The sequence below is a fragment of the Magallana gigas genome, chromosome 5 (assembly GCF_963853765.1).
Source record: "Magallana gigas chromosome 5, xbMagGiga1.1, whole genome shotgun sequence".
NCBI classification, from domain to species: Eukaryota; Metazoa; Mollusca; class Bivalvia; order Ostreida; family Ostreidae; genus Magallana; species Magallana gigas.
Genome location: NC_088857.1, coordinates 7,140,887 through 7,166,069, shown reverse-complemented (window position 1 = coordinate 7,166,069; position 25,183 = coordinate 7,140,887). Strand labels below are relative to the sequence as shown.

At 32.0% G+C, this 25,183-nt stretch overlaps 1 protein-coding gene across 1 annotated transcript; it reads left to right on the top strand.

Moving 5' to 3' along the window:
* Positions 1-12,302: 12,302 nt before the first annotated feature.
* Positions 12,303-25,060, top strand: LOC105317494 (uncharacterized). Its single transcript, XM_066086091.1, has 18 exons — positions 12,303-12,415; positions 12,501-12,625; positions 12,815-12,852; positions 13,110-13,188; positions 13,363-13,389; positions 15,559-15,700; positions 16,305-16,497; positions 16,608-16,802; positions 17,340-17,743; positions 17,902-18,066; positions 18,244-18,410; positions 18,507-18,535; positions 20,305-20,589; positions 20,945-21,202; positions 21,631-21,888; positions 22,404-22,652; positions 22,877-23,167; positions 23,626-25,060. The coding sequence occupies exons 1-18, from the start codon at positions 12,413-12,415 to the stop codon at positions 24,066-24,068; spliced, it is 3,351 nt and encodes a 1,116-aa protein (XP_065942163.1). The 5' UTR covers positions 12,303-12,412; the 3' UTR covers positions 24,069-25,060.
* The last annotated feature ends 123 nt before the right edge of the window (positions 25,061-25,183 follow it).

Here is a 25,183-nt window from a genome sequence, read left to right as displayed (position 1 = left end):
TAGTATCAGAATCTATAATTCTACATAATTCTTGATTCATCTCGTTTGACCTTATGAAATAATTAAACAACACGACTTTAAAGACGCTGAAAAAGGAACGGATGCTGTCGGCAATTTAAGGTAGTCCATTTTTCAATCAAAGAATTTCGATAATTTGAATAGGTACTTTTTTAAAATTGTTAATGCTAAACTCAAATTCAGTCAATGATAAAACAAAACCGCATACCGATCTTATTTCAAAGACACTTTATCGACCCGTGTACATCTTTCTGGTTCAATGTATTATTCTTTGAAGTTTTGTGGATCACCCTATTTGTTTAATGTGCATTTTCCAAAACATCGGAGAGACTGTTTTCATTTCATTGTATTCTTTGGAAATGTTCAAACCTATAGTATTAAGAAGAGTAAAACAGTTTAAAATACACACTTTTATTGAGAAAATAGACGTTTGAATTAAAAATCCCGATCGCTTGGATCGATTCGTTGTCTTGAAAAAATGGGATTTTAAACTGTGTTACAAGTTAAACACTATTGCAGCGTGTATCGCTTTTACGCAAATAAAAGAGCGCGAACGTGTTATTATGAACCCCAACGCTTGTAGAATCTTGCGTGGAGTTAATTGCAATGTTACTAGGGCATTTAAAACAACTTAAACTTATGTCTACTTCAGATGACAGAAAACCCGCATAGGTATGTATATTAATTCTCATTCAAAAACCTTAAAAAAACTTTCCGAAAAACTTCATTTTTTAAAAAATGTAAAACTTTTTAAAAGTGTGCAATAACTCAAAATTTTTTGTTTGAAATTTGAAATTACTTTTAGATAATATTTTTAGTAATATTCAATATATCAGCGATTTGTTGCATAACCTACTTATATGATTCACTAAAATATACAATAAATACAGGAATACTTTTATTTTTAAGTTAAAGTTTTACATTTAATGTACTGTAAAGGCAACATTAAAAGTGTAAAAAAGTAGATATTTAGAGAAAGTTAAAGTTTTTCCCTTTATGTTTTATTAGATTTAGTGTCTAAACTTATGTTTTACTGAAAATGGTCACGGTGTTGATTGAAATTTTAATTGTTTTATTGGGGCTGGGAAATAGACAAAAAAACAAAAACAGAGTGGAAGTTCATGGCATACATTGATTGAAATTGCATGTGGTTCTCTGCCAGAATATACGTGTTAAGACGTACTTTGTATGATTCTTTGCTTTTAGGACTAAATGCAAATGAATAGTAGGATTTTTTTTAAAAAACAACAATACAAAATCGTCGTTCAAAGAAAACAATCGAAGTTGAAAAAGTGCTATTCAAAAAGCGTTTTATCCAACAGCAACATTTTGTTTAAAAATATAGACATATCTTCTTATTCTTTGCCAATTGGCCATTTATTCTAGAAAAATCGCATCAGAAAAATAGGAACCAACTATAGATTTACTACCTTTTTGCAAAATATAAACTATCTCAAATCAGTTCATGAGAATAGATTTGGTAGATACGACATGCATTTTCGAACGGAATCACAAAACTTTTTTTGCGTTTTAGATATTGACATTTTCTCTTTGTCACATAAATAAAAATGCCTTTTGAACAATAAATAATTCGTAAGATTTGAAATATGATCTCAAGTGATTTTTAAAGTGTACTAAATAAAGGATCTTTTCTAGGTCTTTCCGACCTATATACTGTTTAAAAACCCAACTGTTCTTAAGCACACTAAATAGTTCATCCCCCACCCCCCAACCCCCCGAAAATGAACAAAATATTAAAAAAAACCGACCATTTTTCAGTTCTTAGTCGTCTTGGCCTAGCTATTAAGAAAAGTTTAAATTTTCCGATACCTGTTTCGAAAAATATTTCGATAGATTATGGAGATACTCTTTAAAAGACCTTGAGATATTTGTTCTTTTCTCAATCTTATATCCAGGTTAAAGAATCTCTTTATTTTCGACCAGTGCTGGTTTAAAAGTCTGCCCCTGTCTTATAATTATACACATGAATAATTAGTTGTTTTGAATCAAGATAACCAAGAAAACCAGCCTCTAAAACTCGATTTAAATGAATATGATCAAGCATTATCGGTTTATTCTTTTCCAGTAATTTAGAAATCCTTTATTTCACTGTTTAAAACATGTTTATTCGGCAAGAATATGTGTGCATAGGAAGAGTGAAAATGTCATTGATTTTCTTTGCTCATTTTTCGAATTCTAATCAGTATTTTGTTTCTATTTGATGACGAAATTGGGAAATACATTTAATTAAAATACTATGGATCTAAATGTAGTTGTTTTTAATATAATTCTGTAATTCTGTTGTCTTTGGGTCTTTTCTCCACGAGTTTGAGACATGTAAAGATTACCTATTTCAACATAGAATATGCTGTCATTTGAAAAAGAGACGAAGAGATGACTGTACTTTTTATTTTTTGGAATATATATATATATATATATATATATATATATATATATATATATATATATATATATATATATATATATATATATATAAACAAAAATATGATTCAACACTTTGAGCATTGTATTATTTAGTTGCATAGGGTTAATTCCCGCGTTTGCACGGGATATCATCTAGTATGTTTGAAAAGGAGCAAAAGATGTATAGAAGCATGTCCAATATCCAGATAATAACATTTTGCAAAGATCGTACACGTTTACATCGAACAAGTTTGTTGTGTATACAGAATACATAACGTCTGCATCACATTGTATTCGGTATTACATCCAACATAATACATAAACGATGATGAATCGAAGAAAGTAAAGTTGTATTAACATGTTCATTAGATTTTCACGATGTTTTACAGTGTATTGTTTCAGGATAAACGATGCTATATAACAGCACAACACATTAAGAAGGCCGTGCGGCCATTTTGTGCATTTAAAAATAAAAATGTAAACATTCTTTGAAATTGCTTGTTTCTGCCAAACACTGGGCAAAACTGTTGCCAAAAGATAAAAAAAAAAGCAATATATATGCGGTTCTATATATAACTTTGTATACGCATACAAGAACAGAACAATGGCTTTTTAATTGTTAAGAACAGCTGTAAAACTGCGCATCTGCAGATGTTAAAATCTGATAAAATAAGAGAAGGGGTTCACTGGTGTCCTCTCGTTGAGAAAAAGGTCGAATCTTAAACATTAATGTGGAAACTTTGCATCAAAATAGGTTGCCCTATTTTTGGGAGTTGATTTTTAATCAACTCTCCTATGCAGTCACTCGGACAAACCGAAAGTGAAACAGTGTTTGGACCTCAGCACAAATCATTGCTCCTGACAAGACTTAGTTCTTGAAAATAATTGATGAATTCGATGTAATGTATGCTAAAGCATTGTTTTTTCAGGGAAACTTATTTACAAATACCTTAAAAATAGTCAGATTTTAAATGGCACGAACAATTTAAATATTTTTTGTAGTCGTATGTATTCCTACGCCAGAGTTCAATATAGTCTCGTTCAACTCGACGCTCGGCTGTCTCCGTAAACCATTGTCGGAGATTTACGGTGTCAGCCGAGCGTTTGGTTGAACGAGACTAGAGTTCAATATTGCTTGGATCCATACAATTTTCGAGAAATATTTTTAACAATGATACATAGTTTGATTGAATTAATTTTATCTTTAAATATTATTTAACATGATTCATGTGAAGGTTTCTCGACATTCTAGTCGAAAAAGTTCAAAAATTCATATTATAAAAATATGCGTAATTCAAATCAGAAACTACGTATACATGTACTTGTCATGCAAAATAACATAACATATCATTGATTTTAAAATAAATAAACATCGACAAAATCAACTCCCGTCAGTTCTTCGGTACTTTGATTATCAGTCGGCATGAGATCTATTTTTAGAACAGGAAAGTTCAAGTAGGGTAGAGGTACAAAAATATTTTGTCTTAAATAAAAAAAAATACACATATATTTTCAGTAAAAATATAACTTTGATGTACCTCCAGCAAAGTGGACACTAATGACCTCCTTTAAGTTATTTTTAGATTTTTAAATCTTTAATTTAAAGGTATCACACCGGTGATTGTAATTCTCACTGTTTAGCACTGCAGAGGGGAAAAACGTCTTAAAAAATTATTTTGTATTTCTTATGACAAAATATTCGGAGGAAATGTTATTTGTTACCTATCTCATCAGCTAACACCATAAAAAGGGCAAACGATACGGCATTTTCTCCTCCAAACAGGTCTACCCTCAAAACCACGTGTTTCCCGTCTGTATATGAACAGACTCCCTAGGAAGCTTCTGCATGTTCAATGAAAGAGGTAGTCCCTGTGAAAAAAGATCATCATCTAACAAACTACCTGAAATATCCTTCTCAGTGGTACAAAAAAAATTAAAACTGAGTACATTTTTGTAAATGAAATTGTAAAAATACAGTCAAAAAAAATAATTCCGAGTATATATGGAACTACAATTGACTAAATTCATCTTGATTGGTCGATTACCGATGTGATTCCTTAAGTCTGTAGCTGCGCAATTCTAAGTAATTAAAAAAGGGCAATGTTCTGCTCTTGTATGACTGTGAAATATGCATAGAAAACAACATGAAAAACGTTATATTTTTTGCTTTTTTATCCTTCAATAACAGTTTAGTCAGTCTTGGGTAGGCACAAATCAGTTTAAGAAATGTTTACTCTTTTATTCTCTTTATTCTCAAATGTAAAAGATGGCCGCACATACACATTCCTCTAAACTGTAGGTTCTACAAAAATAAAAAGTTTTTGAAACGTGTGTGCCTGCATTGAATCTGTTTTGGTTAGTCTTTCATTTAGTATTCTTAAGCGGCGCAGAGGTAATATTTAGTAATATTTTGTTACTTACGCGTTTCTCCAAATCTTTTTGTTCAAGGTGAGTGAAATACCTGAATGCAGTGAAGCATGAATAGTGCTCTCATCCTTATATAGGGAGTGTGTAGCGAGAAGCGTAACATTCATAGAAAACTTTTGGCGATAGTCAAGATATGAAAGCATACAATGAACGAATGTCAGTTTTAAGGCTCACGGTCCAATTTAGTCGGAGGGACGGATGTCAAACAAAAAGTTCCCTTAAACGTTTCTTTGTCAAGGTGAACATTGACGAAACCACTATTTATTACTAACTCAAACCTTAAAAAAGAACATTCATTATTCATTATATCAGTATTTATGAATCTAAGGCTGTGAATATGCCTACCAAAGGATAAATTACAAAGTATATATTTGTGTTTTTGAATATAAAAGCTCACTGTTCATCAAGTAACACGCAAGCTTCCTCTCAGTTCTAGAAAATACTTACACAAAAATATTTGCCCCTATTGTGTACTTTTAACATGCAATCAACATGTGCGCGACCGACAATATATTTATAGAAAAATAATGTATGTTGTCTACTTTGTCAAGCAAAGGATTTAATACTTTCCTTTCGTTGGTTTGAACGTTTCTTGTTGTAACTCAATTTTCAATGACTGTAATATAACATTGAGCTTTAAACCACGTTATTTATAATTTATCTTCATATTAAAACTCCGAATAAGAAACATTTTACAATACAATCTTTTTACTATCTTTTTATTGTTGTTCTGTGAACATATGTATATGAAAAAGATTGACATTTAAAAAAAAGTCTTTTCAGCGGAACAGTTCGATGTTTATGTTACGAAGTGCATTACTAAAATACCTTTGATTCCTATATATATATATATACAGCTTACTCCACTTATATTGAAATCGCTTATTTTGAAATTCCGCTTATTTTGAAATAGAAATAAATCCCCAGTTTTTGCCTCTCATTTTTTTTGCATTGATTTAACGGATATAATGAAATCGGCTATTTTGAAATATCGCTTATATTGAAGCCACTGATCGGTCCCCATTGGTGATAATTAGTTGTTTTTATAACGGTTATATTGAAGTACTCCCTGGTGGCTGTCGTCACGGTTGGTGACAGTAATTATGCCAGATTGACCGGTTGATATACAAAGGTGTGAATTGATAAGTTCTCTTCATGTGTGTTTTTATACTTCTTTTAAATAGTAAATAGTATTCACTGTTGATTGTTTTGTTTTTACGTATACGGATGTATTGAGGCTAGACGTAATATGGAAATCCCACGAGAAAAAAAAACAACTTATCTTCGGGCACAAAATACGAACTAGTTAAGGCTATTGATAATGCAGGTATCACAACACTATTTTTTCGAAGGTTCACGTCAAAACATGGCTGAGTGAAAATAATTCCCGAGTTCCCCTTCGTTTTTAGGAGTTTTCCGCCAGCGACAGGGACTGTACTTTTTTTTGAGATAAAAAACAACATGTAAAATGCCTGATTTTCCCACCTTTGTAAAACTACGAGGTCACTTGAATTTTTGATGTCAGTTGTTTAGGCAGGGGTGTGAAAGGGCTCGGACATGATTTTCAAGCACATGTGTAACTTTGATGTAAACAAACTCTCGTGCCTTTGTGGATGGCTGTGTGTTTTTTGCTACTAAATTGGTTAGGAACAATTGTTTTAAAAGTTGTAAAGAGGAATTTACCCAGAAGTTTGTTTTAAACTTGCTACCCGTATCTAAAGTTGCGTAATTTTGGTAAGAATATATAGTAAAAATTAATAGTGTTGTGCAACCTGAAGGAAAATTGTTATGATGTGTTTTAAGTCATAAAGTGGAGTTTTTTGGCGTTCTATCGATGTGTGTAGATTAGAAATCACCAACAATGAGCCTTTGTGGCCGGCACCTCTCTTATTTTGCTGTCAATGGCGCATACAAAATTAGCCCAGATTTCCTCTGAAATTTCGTAGAACATCAAACAGCGACCCGATTATAATGTATCGGACCGTCCAAACTGCCCCAAAATTATACAGCAGCTTATCCAGAAAGTTGGTTTTATCGTCGTAAACCAAAAAAGCTTTTATGTAATACGAATTTTGTGTAAAATGAGTTATTTAGACGCTTGTATGGTATACAGAATCTATAAAATTATGCCCATAAAACGCCAATATTAAAGTAAAATATGAATTTAGCTATGATCCAACACCCGCATTAGTTTTATTAGAACCTGACAATGCTAATTTATATGAAAATGCACGCCAATTCTTTAAAATTGAATAATATAACGGCAGTTTTTCAACCCCTCCCCCCAAAGGCAGGGTTCGCTAAACTTGTACATGTATATATTCTCGGGTCGTCATGATATCAACAAGTTTGCATTGTCTTGTGAATAAACATGCATATTTGCACAAATTAGAACCAAGAAAATCATTCAAAATTAACACGCCGTGAAATTACATACAGTTTAACTTTTAACATATTTTCATAAATCAGAGGCCACCGCGAGCACCATGGTTTTAATAATCGCTCATAACTTTATGATATAGCTACAGAATTCAGTAAAACTTTCCACATGTGTTCCACAATAAATGTTTTTGTGTTTTCAGTTTTTATTTTAGCGAGTGTAAAATAATAGATTACTTGCAGGTATCACAACACTATTTTTTCGAAGGTTCACGTCAAAACATGGCTGAGTGAAAATAATTCCCGAGTTCCCCTTCGTTTTTAGGAGTTTTCCGCCAGCGACAGGGACTGTACTTTTTTTGAGATAAAAAACAACATGTAAAATGCCTGATTTTCCCACCTTTGTAAAACTACGAGGTCACTTGAATTTTTGATGTCAGTTGTTTAGGCAGGGGTGTGAAAGGGCTCGGACATGATTTTCAAGCACATGTGTAACTTTGATGTAAACAAACTCTCGTGCCTTTGTGGATGGCTGTGTGTTTTTTGCTACTAAATTGGTTAGGAACAATTGTTTTAAAAGTTGTAAAGAGGAATTTACCCAGAAGTTTGTTTTAAACTTGCTACCCGTATCTAAAGTTGCGTAATTTTGGTAAGAATATATAGTAAAAATTAATAGTGTTGTGCAACCTAAAAGGACAAAGCCTAAATTCAAAATAGCTAAGGATTTTGTGATTATCGCGAGTACACTTACGCTGATATACAAGCAGCGTTCAGCAGTGTTTGAAGCGTTTGAGTCTGGTGATTATTTTTCTCTAAAACGTAAAAGAATGCGACCGGATATTATGATGAGGGTTATGATAGTAACAAGATGAAACTTACAAGACTTACGGATATAATTTTATTCAAACCTTCAAGGACTAAAAATCCATGTAATCTGTTCACTGTAACAAATAAATGATGACCAAATAATTTGTTAGCGTTTGGTTTTCTATGCTTACATCGGGATTGAACTTTCAAAAATGGCGGCTTCACGTCAGTCAACTTCGCTTATATTAAAATCCGGATATATTGAAATAATTTGCATGGTCCCCTGAATTTCAATATATCCGGAGTAGGCTCTATATATATATATATATATATATATATATATATATATATATATATATATATATATATATATATATATATATATATATATATATATAGGGCAACATAGTGTAGTACTATATAATTTCGAAGATTTGTCTTAATATTCAGTTCATTAACACGGTATGTTTACTCTTTTACGAATGTAAGACACACATTACAAACTGTTAGTCATTATAGTTTTAAAATTTTCGAGAAAATATATTACGCATATGTGTTGTCAGTATAGATTTCAGATTTACTAGACAGTATCGGTATTAAATTTGATAAAACAACAGGCAGATGTTTCGGCTTACAAAAGTTCTCCTCCATTTGAATGTATATTATTAATAATAACGTGTTTTGAATTTTATATTTATTAAATAGGTCAACACAAACATACATGTCATTGCTGAAGTTTAGCATCTATGATGGTATTGTAAAAAGTATTTGAAAAGAAATCATGCCAAACCACGGTGTTACAGACAGTTGCAAGTAAGTTATACCAGTTGTGTAAAAAGGCAAAAGGAAATACTGGAAGTTGAAAAATATTTAAAATATACTTTTTTTCTATTTCAGCAAAAAAAACCCTTCGGATTTGGTCCGACTCTCTGCTATCTTTTTTTCTTTGTTTCTTATGGGTGCAATTTTTACCAGCAACATGTTTGTCACCATTTTATTCTATAGAATGGTTAGCAAACTGTATCCGACAACAAATATATCTGTTGGATATAATTCAACCATTAGTATCTATGCCACAAACGCCAGATATGAGGTTCAATTAATCTGGATATGGGCTATTTTTTTGGTACTCGTATTTCCCCAAATATATACAATTCTATCATGTTTATGGAGGATGTGCATAAAAAACGAAGATATCAGAAGACGGAACAATGAAACCAATGACGGCAGTAATACGATAAACAACGGAAACAGAAGCAATGAAAACGGGGAAAGAAGTAACAGCAACACTATCGTTAACAATAACAATGAGATAGGGGATATAGTCAATGACTCGGCTAGTGATCAAATTAATACAAACATTGAAACCAACGATGAAAGCAGAGGCAATAGTAACGAGAATGAAAACGAAAGCAGCATTATCGTTAACGATAGCAATAGGAGAGGGGCTTCCATCAATGATGCGATTGGTGATCAAAGTGATACAAACAATAACGTAAACTTAGGCAATGGAGACATAGAAAACAGAAACGATGACAACGGTAACAGAACTAACAACAACAGCAGCAGCAACAACAACAACAACAATAATATTAATGCTTGGAACAATTGCATATCCAGGAAACACATAACACAAATAGTAAGATAAACAAGCAAGATGTCATTAATTAAGTAAAATTGACAACATAATACATCCTTTTAATGGATTGAAATATTTTTTTTTTGTGCGTGATTTTTTTTTTTACTTTTAAATGCTGTTAAGGGGGCTGGGGGGTGGCTGCCATTTTAGACAATATTGTTCCCCTTTAAAAGAAGAGCTCCATATAAAAATAATGGAAAATTATAAAATTTCATATTAAAAAAATGAAATTGTTCTTTATCAAATAGTAGTTGATAGCTTCAGAAATCACATATAAAATTTTCAAATAAATCTGATGGTTTTATATTATATTATATTTTGACCCCCCAGCCTCCTTAAAACGTATCTTTCAACCCCGTTTTACTGAGTCTAATCTTGTAGACATCTTTTAAATAATCGTAAAGGATAAAACTAAGGAAATAAACATTCAAATTATTGGAACTAATTTCTGTACAAAAAATTAATGCTATAACATTGCATCTTCCGTAAACTTTTGCAAAAATGTAAATCTGAAATTCTGTTTTGTGATAATTTTTTATTAGATTTTAAAATCAGGTAAAACTGAATGACTGTTATGTGTTCTTTCTCCGGATTTTTTTCGTTGCTGATTTTGCAAATAAACACAAAATTTCTACCAGCGTTAAGTGTAATAATCAAACAAATATACATCAGGTAATATCGAAAGCTTGCATTCATTTTCAAATTGTGTTTATTGGAAATTTTAATCATCGCTTTGCAATGTTATTGAAAAGATCTTGTTTCGAAAGCCTGTTATAATTAGGTAAGAAAGATACATTTACCAACCTGACTACGTGAATTGATTCGTTTATATAAGATATGATTAAACTGTGTTGGGAAAATTCATGATTGAGTGAATGTTTTGCCTCTTATTACACGCACTGTTTAGAGAAATTGTTGTTACGGATTTAAAGTTTCGAATTCAAGACGAAGAATGGTTTAATCATTATTGTACTTTAAATAAAAAAAATGAAATTTTCTTTTTCAGATTTTATTGCCTCTGAGAGCTGCAACATGGACGTTTTTTATCTATTGGTGTTTACCTCGGTTCAATGCAATGGCAGGGTTTTCGACTGTTGTGCTTTTACAGTCTTCATTGATTTTTTTCAGTCAAATAGATAACACAATTCTCAAAAAGGCAGTGTTGGCAATCTTTTTAGGGGGGTTTGGGTTAATAATAGCAGTATTCTTGGGATTTTCCTGGAATAGCACGCAAGATTCGATAAAAATAGGAATAATAATTGTTGCAATTTTCATTTTATTTGTAACAGTCTTACAATGCTCAGAACAAATCTTTTGCTCTTGCCAAAATAAAGTTTGGCCTGAATCAAATGAAAATGGAAGCTATTCAGAACAGAAACTTGGAATCAAGTTTTTCATTATAGTCTCTATCGTTCAAGTTATTTTTATGTTTTGCTCTGTGTTTGGTGCTTTTGCAGTATATTGTGAACCACCCCATAATTTATTTTTCCCTGTGAAATGTAGTTTTAAAGACTACGATATTCATTTCACAAAAGATGGAGACTTTACAGAGGCACTTGTGTCTGCAGCTTTGTGCATTGTATTATCATTTGTTTGCTTTAAATTGTGTTACTACGCTTGCGCCATTAATGCGCATTTTTCTTGCTGTTTTGTCCCTTTAATTTTAAGCACTTTTGTGACAGTGGTGGCGATGGCATATTTCTCTATTTTTCAATGCTCTTTATTCGGATATATAATTTTGCCTTATCGATTTAATAAGGAAGTTGAAATGATAGTTCAGATATGTTTATCACATTCTGCAGTGATTTTGTTTATAATCGCCTTTGGATTTTTTGTTGGCAACCATCCAAAGTATCACGCAAAACGAATGGAAAACCAAGAAAGGTACTTATCCATACATATAAATAACGTTATATATCTTCACAATAAACAATCTTTATTAAACTTACAATATTCTAATCAAAAAACAATTTACTTAATGATAAATGAGATGGTAAGAAATAACAACATATTATTATACACTACAGAATTCATTCAAAGGTAGCATACTCATACTTAGTTCAGCATTTATTACCATAACTTGTACATTTATACCTTTGAAAAATCACGAATATTGCTGTCTCAGGATACTATTAAGTCAAATATTGGCGATCTTTAAAGAAAGTCCACATACAAAGAAATACATTTAGAGAAAATATTTTTCGTCCGAAAATGTCAAGGAATTTTTCAATGACATGTCTACATTTTAACCGGAGAAATTAAGAACTATAACACATTTCTGGCTTCGATTTTCAGTGGGACCATCTCACAACTTTTATAATTCGGAAGTCACTTGGAAAACCTAGCATATTTTTCGACACCATCAGCCGGATACTTTCTGGCAAATGCAATGAAACATACTCGGCCTTATTAATTTTAGCCAAAATCTTCAACCGGAAAAGCTAGAGGAAATATCTGACAATATCTAAATACTATATTAAAACAATAGGTGTTGAAAGTTAAACTCACACTTCTTAAGTATTTTATTTTCCTGTCTGTCTGTCTCTTATTCTATATTTCTAGTTTATGGAATAATAGACACAATTTGTCATGTTTCTATGTTATGAAATCAAATTACATGTATATTCTTTTGATTGCAGCTTGTTTTGCTACCCATATTACGAATCATTTGGAGTAGGGATATCAATTATCAACAGTCGAATCTCCAAGTTTAAAGATATGGTATGCATGCCAACACGTAAACTTGGTAGTATTATACAAATACTAATTTTTTCATGTATCTATTAATCAAATTAATTTCTTTTAGAACCAAAATGCAACTAAAAACATTGATAGAGTAAACAGTTCACGGAAAAGACGAATTTATGTCTGTTCTACAATGATGCATGAAGACAAGGAAGAAATGAAAACTCTTGTGTCGTCAATATTGCGGTAAAAATGAAAACCTAACTGTTAAACTTTCATCCAATATTTCCTTTTTGAAATATAAAATGGTACTGTTAAAGAAAATCTTGACGACTTATTATTTATGTACTTCTTCAACAGTGTTTTTAATTTTAAAAGAAATCTTATTCTTTGATACAGGTTTGTTTTATGATAAATAGTATAATGTATTTTTAGATTGCAACAAAAACCGCCTATAAATTGCACGTGTGAATGTGAGTACAGATTATGCATTGTACATTACGATATGTTAAAAAGAGAATAAACATAAATATATTTAACTGCTGAACACATTTATCAAAACATATTTACTCTATAATATATTTATTCTAATTTACGAATGTGTCTTTGGACAAGTTAATAAAAAGGCGTTGCTATTAATGAAACAAAAAAGTCAGTATGTAAAATCTTATGGCTTATCGTTTAACTACAGATAATTGTTTCTTTGCATGGATGAAATTGGTTTTTACAGCTCACATAATTTTTGATAACGCCTTTATTGAAGAGGAGCCAAACGAATATGTCAAGCGATTGGAAAATATAATAGAAAAGTAAGTTACACATTGATTTTCATTCTTATCAACCATATTGGCTTGGATTACAATCACAAATTGATATAAACCTCATTTATACAAACCACTTATGAAATTTATGAGGTCAACACCAAAATACAGATTGATTAGTCGTGTTACATTTATCTAACATTAATATTTTGTTTGTTTCAGCGAAATCCGCAAAATTAAGGGAACAAGGTAAATGCACTGTGACTTTTAGGCTTATTTTAACATGCAGATTATCAAAGAATGTGTTTTAACTTACTATTTGTAAATAAAGATTAAGAGATACTAAATTGTCTGTAAAACTGGTTTCTATTAACATTTAAAAATGTATTTTAGGAACAAAACATCAAAATTAGTAACCTTCTAGGGATTTTAGAAGGTCACTGAGTTTGCATCAAATTCCCTTTTGATGTGATTTTAGATTTTTGTCCCGACATACTTCTTTAAGAACCCGCAATATCTCAAAAATGTTTTAAAGACGTTCTCTTAAATCTTTCACTTACCGCTGACATGAATTCATAAAAGCATGTGGTCACCATATTACAAATGTACTTTCGATCTGTCCTCTGCTGCCCCTGGGGTACATATACCGGTTGTAAAAAATACGGTCAGTTGCTTTCCGATCGAGGCATTCAGGTTGCACGGACTTCTAAATGCATGAACTACATGTACATATTGAAGAAAAATGTTTGTAATAAAGAATTAAGGAAACAATAATCAATGAAATACAAAATTTATTTATTCTTTGAAAGAAATTCCAAGGTATCCGTATTATTTTGTAGGCAATGCTGCCCTACTTCTCATGCACATCGATCACGTGTGAGGTTCATACAGAGTGCATAACGTCTGCATCTTTTTGAAAACCCCGGCGGTACTACACCCAACACAGTAGTTAAACGATAGTAAATCCAAGAAAGTAACAACGTAACATCATATTCATCCGTTCCTACAAAAACGCTCCGTTTCTAAAATCCATGCGATCATTGACATTGCTCGATCTGCCACAGTGTGTGGTTTGCGCATGTGCGATGTTACAACACACACACAGGAAAACGGTCTACAATTATCGAGGAATTTTTGAAGTATCTGTGTCTGGATTTCAGTCCGTGTTGTTTTGTGGTTTACTGGATTTTACTTGCCAGTGCAACGGTTGTCATATTTTTTTTGTTCCTACACGTGTTTTGGTCCAAAAGGTAACGTGATCGGGTGTTTGAAATACCTGAATGCAGCGAAGCATGAATAGTACTCTCGGCCTTATATAGGGGGTGTATAGCGATGACCGAAACAATAGATATAAACTTATATGGTGATGGTCAGAAATTAAAGGGAAATAATGCCTATTTATGAATTCGTGTCAGCTTTAAGCATCCTTCTTCGTGTTATGAAGGCGCACAAGGCTGGTGCTTATCTCCGGTTTCCGTGTTGAAAGATAAGACTCCATGAAAGGTCTTTATTATACAATACATGTCGACTGATTTCGTATTTTTTATTCTTAGTAAACGATATGGAGAATTGGGACAATAATTTGTGAAACAATGAAAACAAAAATAAAAAGATGATGTGCTGCTGGATGTGTATATGTTGCAGTTAATTTAACTAGTAAACCGGAATTAAGCCCATTGTTATGTTTTCCGACTGAGTTGAAATGTGAATATCAAGATTTAAAATTCAGACTATTAACCCCTACCCACAATTCTGAGAGAAACAAATGCATGTTAAAATAAACTAATTATTGGTCCCCTACCGGTTTCAAATAAATTTCTACAAACCGGTAGGGGACGTGTATTGCTTATGCAATACTCTCAGAATGCTTGTTTACAAAGTCTTGGATACGGAGTTATCGAAAACTATATACTGTTAATAAATATCAAAGATAAGTAAATCATGCGTAAACTTTCGAAATTCCTTCAATTGTCATTTCGTTTGAACAAATTAAATATGTGGTCATTAGTTATATTTTGTGGGAACGAATTCTATTTCTTAGAAACGAATTTAATTTTTTTGCCACGAGTTTTAAGACTGATTTTTTATGTTTTTTTTTATATATATATAATTATGTAACGTTTAACTTTAAACGCAAACAGAAACAACACCAGTAAATAGGTATTGGGTACTACTAAATTAAATCAGAAATATGAAAAAATCGAATTGAAATTAAAATATATTACTTATTTACTTAAGTTAAACAAAGTACACTATTGTTGTAATTTTTTAAAAACTTTGAGTTAAACGCACATCTTATAATAAAAATCAATATTGAATTTATATATTTAGGGAAACGGAACAAAGGAACGATGATGTTTTGCATTACATGAATCATACCAATTTAAAATATTGACCAGAATTTTTTTTTCTTTTAAGCTCGTATCAGAAAATTGAATATCCAACGCCCTATGGAAGTAAATACAAATACTTGAAACGGACGAAAAACGAAACATTATCATTATTATGTGTGCACTTAAAAAACAAGAACAAAATACGAACGAAGAAACGCTGGAGTCAGGTTCACGATTAATCTCTCTCTCTCTCTCTCTCTCTCTCTCTCTCTCTCTCTCTCTCTCTCTCTCTCTCTCTCTCTCTCATTTGTTTTCATATGTTTTTGATGCATATATACATAATGAATAAGGAATCATTCTTTGAGTATTATCAGGTGATAATTTTGGTCAGGCCGTGATTAAATCCAATAAAGCCCGAACAATAAAGCCCGAAGGGCTTTATGATAGATTTGATCACGCCCCGACCGAAATTATCACCTCATAATATTCAAAGAATGATTCCTTATTACTTGTATTTATATAATTTTTAGCCATCGTACGATTAAATACTTAAATAAAGATAAACAAACCCCGCTGGCGCCTCATTTTGGCGTTATTTGTATTATGGGTTATATAGTACAAAATCGATACGTAGTGTTATCACAGGCAAAGACACTGGAAAATGTAAATAAACACGCATGGATCAATAAATGTCTAAACATATATTCAACTAGCTGGAGCAACATAGCATTGCTTTAACATTTATTTTCAAAGTAAAAACGGTTTTTATAAAATTGGCGTGTGTTCAGAAGGTTGGATAAATCAATATTTACTGAAATTGTATGTTTGTAGGTCATGTATATGCACTTTTTCCTCAGAAAAAGTACATCAGTCGAACAAGAAAACGATTCAAAGAATTGTTATATTCTAACGCTTGATGGAGACGTTGACTTTGAACCCGAAGCAGTAGAACGCTTGAAAGAGTTGTTAGACAGAGACGATAATGTTGGCGCTGCTTGTGGACGTATATTTCCAAAGGGGAGGGGTGAGTCTTTTTATCTTCATCAACTTCTTTGTATCAAGAAATACTGAATTTTATTTGTGAAGACAATGATAAAAGAATCTATTGGTTCTTTATTTTTTTTGTTATTAAAGGCCCCATGATTTGGTACCAAAAGTTTGAGTACGCGGCAAGTCATTGGCTTCAGAAGTCCACGGAGCACGTGTTCGGATGTTGCCTGTGCTCACCAGGCTGCTTCAGTCTTTTTCGTGGCAGTGCTCTTAACAAAGTGCTTGATATATACTCCACCAAGCCAGAAAGTTCGCTTCATCATATCCAGTATGATCTCGGTAACTCAATTTTACAAATATATTTGAAAAGTATAAATGATTATATCTATTACTTCTTTAACAATTCATTGATACAATATTAATGTTTTCATCCATTGACTTGAGTCTGTATAGTAAACTATATTTTCAGTGGATGCCCTGCTTTTCTAAAATGTATTAGATGCTACAATCTATTCAGAATAGTACAAACTAGGATTAACGCAGGTGCTCGATTTTTGTAGCAAGCTGATGAAATGATGAAATTGAAATTAATTTGGGTATAATGCATGGATATGAGATTATTGATTTATTAACTGGATTTAAATAATTATTTAAGATATTTAGCCATTGAAGATTTTATTCAGCATCTGCTTTTGTCGTCACAATTTCATATCATCAAGGATATTGGATCACCCTGTACATATGGAACATAGTTTAAAATTTAAACAATTTTCAAAAGTTTTATATTCACGTGACTGAATATTTTCGGAAGTTTGAAGAAAAATGAACCAAAATATTTTCTTTTAATTGAGAAAAGTTTGATTCGTCTACATGTAGGTGAGGATAGATGGCTTTGCACTCTGTTATTAAAAGAAGGATATAAGGTAGAGTATATGTCTGCAGCTACTGCCAAAACGTTTGCTCCGCAGAGCTTTCTAGAATTTTGTAAACAAAGACGACGCTGGACACCTTCAACTTTGGCAAACATTTTAGACGTGATTTATGAAAACAGCAAGGAGGTTCGGCGAAAGAATCCTTACATCAATAAACTTTATCTCCTGTATCAAACGTACTTGTTGATGTCCTCTATCGTCACTCCTGGAACCATCTTTCTGGTCATCCTTGGAGCGCTGGTCACAGCTTTTCCCGAATTACCTCTGTGGGTGGCGCTGCTGCTTAATGTTATACCAGTAGCAATTCTGATGATTATTTGTGTAATCACTGATAAAGACGAGATTCCTGTAAGTTTATTCTTATATTGTATTAGATGATTATATACCAAATATTTTATATTATTCTGAAGCTAACATAACACGCGAATGTTTTCGGAAAAGGGGGTCGGGGGTAGTGTTTCAACTTGTACTTTAAAAAAAAGAAGCCAACCTCTCTTTACTTACAGATTTACTACAGTGGATTTCTGTCAACTGTATACAGTCTCCTGATGATTGTACTACTGATTGGTCTTATAATAGAGGCAAAGCAGAGCGATTTTTGCTCAATTTCGACTTTTTTCTTTGCATTTGTGGTCGGAGTATTTTGTTTCTCCGCTCTGCTTCATCCAACGGTAAAAACATCAGGCTTTAAATTTTTAGCTTTACAAAATTAATCTTCATTAAACCGTACCAGTACACATTTTTAAAAAGTTTATATCATATTTCTTTTTTTGTAAATTATTATTATTAAATGATATGAGGATGTAATTCTTTATCGGTTTTCAAATTAAGTCGCTCCCATGTTTTAGGAGTCCAAATATCTATTCTACGGAGCGATGTATTTCTTTGCCGTGCCGGCAGTGAGCATGATATTAGTCATATATATTCTTGGGAGCTTACACATACTGAGATGGGGCACGCGAGAAAAACGATCAGACTACGTCCTTGATGATGACAAGCTATCTTTATTGGATAGGTATGAATTACTATTTCATTATCAATTTACTTTCAAAATTAAAGATATAAAAAGTCTGCTAAAGCTTATTTTATTCATATCCACGTTTTTTTATAGATGTTGTGGTCGCCAGAGAGATGAAAGAGGTAAATATATTGTTTCTTTTGTTCTTCCTGAAAAAAAACAATAACAAAAAGCTAAAATGATATCGTACGGACGCCCGTTGGTGCCACAAGGGGAAAGTATTATGATTATGTGGCGGTGTAAAGAAGAATAATGATCATTTTCTCTATTCAATAACTCAAGAGGCCAATCAAAGTACTAAAAGTACTGAAAAGCGCTAACCTAGCTTGGTTCTAAAGGAAATTTACTTTGTACAAGCTTAGTTAGAAATAAGACTTATTGACATAATGTTAATTAATATTAATTGAAAGTATCTAATGCCAGAAGGGTCAAAATGGCGTGGAAGTTGTACTCATCCAAAATTTTTCCTTATTTAATCTAATTTTGGTTAAGAAAATTTGGTCGAAATTGCGTTTCTTTTAAATATTCATGTATATTATAATTTATCATATACACTTAGGTTAAATTAAATCAAAGCTGAACACGACTTGTAAATGGACACTTGCCTGAATCGTGATATATAAAAGCCTTTTATTTTGGTAAACTATATTTTATATCTATACCTCCTGTGCGACTGTGGTAATACTGAAAACAAAGAACTGAAGTACTGAAAGCCGGGCTCTTTTGGTGTGTCTTTATGCATATGTTGTAGTAAAGACTGAAAATCTCTCTTCTCTCTCTCTCTCTCTCTCTCTCTCTCTCTCTCTCTCTCTCTCTCTCTCTCTCTCTCTCATGATTTTAATGTCGGCAAAGCGTCAGAGAGCGACCAAATTTTGTAAGCGGCTATAACAAAAATATGTCTGTCGAGTAGAAAAAAGTTTAACACTTGCTGCCTTGAATTTTGGCTTAAGAATTTTTGTAAATGTCCGAAATGCATAGTCTTGTTTTTAAAACACGTTATTCATCAAAAACTAAAAATCAGAATCATGCATATAGTGTTCCTTCAAATATATATGAAAATAAAATTTTTTTTTCTAAAATTTCTTAGATGGCTATATTTGCTCAACCCTCGGGCCTGAACCCCTTTTACAGAGGGCATGAATTTTAGAATTTAGGTAGAGGACGTCGTGGGGATCATAACCATGTATTAAATTTTTCGCAAACATGTATGGGAGTAGTGAAGATGATCATTTAAGATCTAATACATTTTTACTACAAGGCCATATTGACTCAAAACTAAGGCCTGAACCTCTAACCCTTGGATAAAAAATTCGACAATCTTCGTGGCCATCATAATCATGCATTTTTTTTATCTCCCAAGAAGTATGGGAGTAGAGAGAAAACTTTTGAAAATTGCTTTTTCGTATATTTGACCCTGCCTATGACGCCCCAGGGGAGGTAAAGCCATGTCTTTCACAATTTGGATTACTCTTATAATAGTGATGCTCCACACTAAAAATGGTAACAATTGACTTCAAAGTTATCTAGAAGTTAAAAATGTAAAATTGGTTACGCACGAACGTCGACGCAAGACGAAGGACGAAAACCAATTGCAGTAGGTCATCTGACTCAGGTGACCTTATTGAATTTTTTATCTCTGATATTACCAATGTAGCCATTTAGGTCAATGTGTTTTATACATTTTGGAAACCAATACAGAAGGAATTGTTTAAATCTCATTACCTGAACTATTTGCAAAATAGTTTGGTATACATTCTATTGCTATATATCAAATTGATGCAAGTGATCATGATTTAATTATAAATGTTGCAATTTGATTTAATTGATATTTGATATTTAATCAAAATACCTAAATAAATGATACAGATTCAACTTTGTAAACTCATTGCAGGCGCAGATGAGTATTTGTTGCTTTGTAACGAGCCAAACTCCCCTGTCGGTAGAAAAATAGAAATTAGATGCAATCGGCGAGTGCCACCATATTGTAATGTTGTATGGAAAAAAGATGCAAGAGAGATCAACAACCATGACAGACGTATAAACATTATCAACTTTGGGTTTCCTAAACTCGTTATCAACAATGCAAAGATCAGCGACTCCGGATCATACACTTGTGACGTCACACAGATATCTGGTGGCCAAATCGAATTTAAATCTTGCAACTTGACTGTCAAAGGTAATTCAGTATCTACCAAAAGTTGAAGTATAAAGTTGACTAGCGCCGTTTGCATTTTTGTACTGCGTAAACTGTTCTAACTGAATTAAAATGAGAATATCTTGAGCCACTTTATTAGTGTAGTTCCCTTTTTTGGCTCTTTTATGTAAAAAGTAAGGCCATTTGACTATTAAAATATCTGTCAATATCAATGATTTTAAATTTAACGTCAGAAATATTGACTCGATTTTGACAATTGTTCATGTTTACAAAGCAATATCATTGATACAACATAAGTTTATTTGTTAAGCTATTCAAATAGTGCCTAACAACATAGACATCTTTAATTGTATGTACTTTCTCCTAATTGCGTTAGGCAAAAAGGGTAAAGAGGCAGTTCGCTTAACAACTGCCACAGGATATGACACAATAGTAGAGGGTCATGATGATGATATCGTTTGCAAGATATCTGAAAATATACCTAACAAAGTCATATGGAAAAAGGACAGCACGATAATAAATAACCAATTCATCACACAAAACACATATTCCATTAGAGAGGCAAGGAAATCAGATGCAGGAACATATTCATGTGAAGTGATATTCCAGCCATTTAAAGATTTCATTACCATAGGTATATATTATCATTTGATTATATTTTAAATTATTTTCGTTTAAATCGAACATTAGGTTTGGAATTAATATTTTGTGAATTAAATGTTTTGTTCTAGTAGTGCTCGAACACGCGTCCGTTCGCTAATCTCATTTATTTCTTTAAATTAAATTCATATTTTTACACTCAATTTAATTTGATGATCATAGTAGCATATTTTATCCACCTTGATTTTTGAGTTTGTTTTTAACAAACAAAAAGTATATTCCTTATATATTACATATGTATATGATAATTTGTTTTATTTTAAAAAAATGTCTAATGAAACAACAGGAAATTTTTAATAACTTATTGTAATGTTTCATTAAGAAAGAGGCATTTTAAAACAAAAATGTGATTAATAGGATATCATTTTTATAACTCCTGATTTTTTTATTATTGTCATACAGGGAGACTAAAAGTGAAAACAGAAGAAAACTGCATTAACATTTTATCAAGAGATGGTAAACAAGACGGGTCTAATAAGGTTTCAGTGGTTTGGAAAGTTGACGACAAAACAATAGACCAATTTGGAGATTTTGTGAAAATCGACAATGAAACAGATTTGAAAATTGAAATAAACAGATGGAATAAGGATAAATTCAACGTGTCCCGCGCCTTTAAAAGCAAAACGCTTATTATAACGGACAAGTTTGAAGTTTGTAAACGTGAGTATTAACATTTGAAGCCAATGAGATTAAAATGAGGCTAGACAGTGTTGTCAAAAACGTACTGGTTGAATTTTCGAAAGATGCGCATAAATTATCTCTGTTGAAATATAATATGATATGAATTGATTTGGCAGCACTGACCCTTTTAAAAATGAGAGAAAATAATTTTTTAAGAGCGTGTTTAAAGGGCATTCGGAAAGCAAGCACTGAAACTTGATTAATTGAATATAAAATACTGAAAATACATATTTTTATTATAAGCGATACCCTTTACAAACCAAAATGCAGTATAGTAATGGCATTTTGCGCACGAGAGAGGTTGCATTAAGTTTGTTTTTTAAATCATTAAAGAAAACTTTGCAATCGTGGAAATACTGAGTAATCTTCCAATCGATAAAACAGTCACAATGTAAGGCAGTCGGTTAGGGTAAACTCTAGTCGTAATATCTGCACAATATTCTATTTAATAGTTTACCCTTTGAAAACAATTGCTGATTTTTTTTTCTTTCCAGAAAATGAAAAGTTTAAAATAACAGACAAAAGCTATAAGAGGATATTAAAAAGTACGAGAACAATGTTTACAGACTCTGATATAAAATGGAAAGAAAATGATATAAATATTGAAGACATTCAAGAGGACGTTACGCAACAGAAGAAAAAGACGGGGAATGTTACTATAACGGAACCTAAAAAGAAAAAGTGCAGGTACACATGTGCTATAAAGCACCAACCAAAGTCCGACAGCATTGCAATTGAAATAGGTAATGTTTATATATTAATATGAGCAATTTTGGCAAATGTAGTCATAAGTCATTTATAAGTGACTCTTATTATTTATAAAGTACATATGAATTAGAGTGTTATTCTAAGCTGTGCACGCTAAAGATTTTTTAAACACTTTATACATTGTAACCTAAAATCTAATTACACAAAATTAGTATGAAAATCACAGCCTCGACTCAATTCAACCCTTATTTTATTTCAGTCAAACCAGAACTTACAATGGAGGGTCCTGATTTAATGTTGTTAAACTTAACCAAAACTGAAGAAATTATATGCATATCTACAGCTAAAGATTGGGAAAGCGTGGAATGGAAGAAAGACAATTGCGTAATAAAAAAAGAAAAAAGAAAACACAATCAACAAGAAAACGAACTTGAAGGTCAAAGCCGCTTTTCTTACAAAATTGAGAATGCAAAGCAAACAGACGCCGGAAGATATACCTGCAAAGTAGAAACCACTATGGGTACTGTGTTAGAAGCATCAAAGTCCATAGGTAAAACACTCACCTTGATGATTACATTACTAAACTTGTTTGCGAAAGAGAGAGAGAGAGAGAGAGAGAGAGAGAGAGAGAGAGAAGGTTGAATATCAGTTTTATATTTCCTATATCAATATTTGCATACATCCAAATATAAATGACTTGTATATATGTGTCTCAAATTTATCTTAAAATTCATAATTCTTTTTGTATATTATTGCTATCTAGGAATATGTTATCTCGACAACAGTATTAACAACTAATAAACTAATAAATGAATAGCATTTGCATTCTTTTTACTGAAAACATCGTATAGAATGTGTTTTTACAAGTAGTAAAAAAAACCCCAACTATGACAATTTGAAATAACATGAGTGAAACAAATCTAATAATGTAGAAAAATATGTAGAAAAGAAACACTTGTTTTCAGGTTTTTTCAGTTTTACAGTTACTTATTAACTCTTATTTTCAAGGATGTAAATTAGACTCTCAAGAGACAAAAGCATGGGAGAAGCTAATAAAAGATTATCTATCTCCTGACGAAGAAAGCTTTCAAAAACAGAAGGAGGTCCATGAAATGATGCTGGCACTTAGAAACCATGTGTACTTTCTTTTTTTTCTCGTAAATGCCCTGTTTGTGACGTCAATCTTCATGATGACGCAAGTTAACGAATTCAAAGGAAACATTCAAATTTCAATTCCTTGTCCCAATAAAGATGGAATGTTTGAAGTGGAACCAATATCAATGATTTTCATTTTCACTTTTGGACTGACTTTACTCCTCCAACTGATTGGGATGGTGGTTCATCGGTTTAACACCTTTCTTCACCTTGCATACGACATCTTTTCTCCCACAGGTGGCAGTCAAACAGCACAGCAGGAAACGCCTGAAAATTCAACTTGTTCTAATCCTTAGGATGATAAACCTATCGTATATAAATCGTATCTAATGATATGAATTTTATAATGTTTATGTATCACCCCGTAGATTACACCAAAATAATTTAATTCTGGTTGTAACGCGATTTCTGATCGGCAAAAAAAAATTATATCGCGGTTTACAAAGCATCAACTGCCACAAACCATTTTATATCGTATAATACTAATGATGACTCATTGTATAAATAAGTATAGGCGGTTTATTGGCCATAATCTATGTGAATATTATCTTTGTTCTTAAATCCATAATTTCAGTACTATGAGTTAAAAACATTTTCTAACTGGCAGAAACAAAATAGATTCAGTTCATTTTATGGTGCTTCAATGTACCGTCCGAGGTGAGTAAGATGGTTTTGTTAACATGATTGGTGTCAAAAGTATGTTCGTACATACTGTTCGCTTTGATCACTTGAGACTCGATCACGTGACCTACTAATCTGATATTCTCATAAAGGTAAAAAATGATTCCTTATTCCTTATTACAATCGTAGTCAATAAACTGTATGTAAACGTTAAAATCGTATTCAATTCAGTACACATTCAACCTTACATCAAATGAATTGATACGTAATCATAAATATTGCATAGATTCGTTAATTAACATCATACTATGGAATTCTGGCGTTTAACAAAGTCATGTGATGTTTGACCAGCTATAAACAAAACAAAAGACAGAAATTTGTGGGGGGGGGGGGGGGCATTTGGAGTTTCGTCGTATTGCTGTTGTTTGCTGTAGTTTTGTTGTATATTCGTTGATAATATTTAGTTAAAGTTATTATGTATTTTGTTCTTTTATTTTCTCACTAAACATAGCAATCATCTTCTATTTCATTTGTATTTGGATCCACTGCGCTTCATTTCTTTTAATTCAAGTCGGTGGTGTTTTCTTAGGAAAACCCGAAAAGCCTTATAATCTTTTTTTATTTCAGTGTAATTTTACTATTTGTTGTCTCCACACTTAAGTTATAATAAACAAATATATTTTCGTGTGTCACATTCTTTGGTTGGTTTCTTTTTTCTGTAATCCCAATTTGATGTCATACAGTCATTACATGAATTAAACTATTTTGATTGATTGGTAATAATAGAAAT

Bases quoted from the DNA above. Each gene is read 5' to 3' on its own strand.
- LOC105317494 (XM_066086091.1), top strand. The intron at 18,411-18,506 runs GTATGAATTACT...GTTTTTTTATAG, and splicing joins AAGCTATCTTTATTGGATAG to ATGTTGTGGTCGCCAGAGAG. The intron at 20,590-20,944 runs GTAATTCAGTAT...TAATTGCGTTAG, and splicing joins TTGCAACTTGACTGTCAAAG to GCAAAAAGGGTAAAGAGGCA.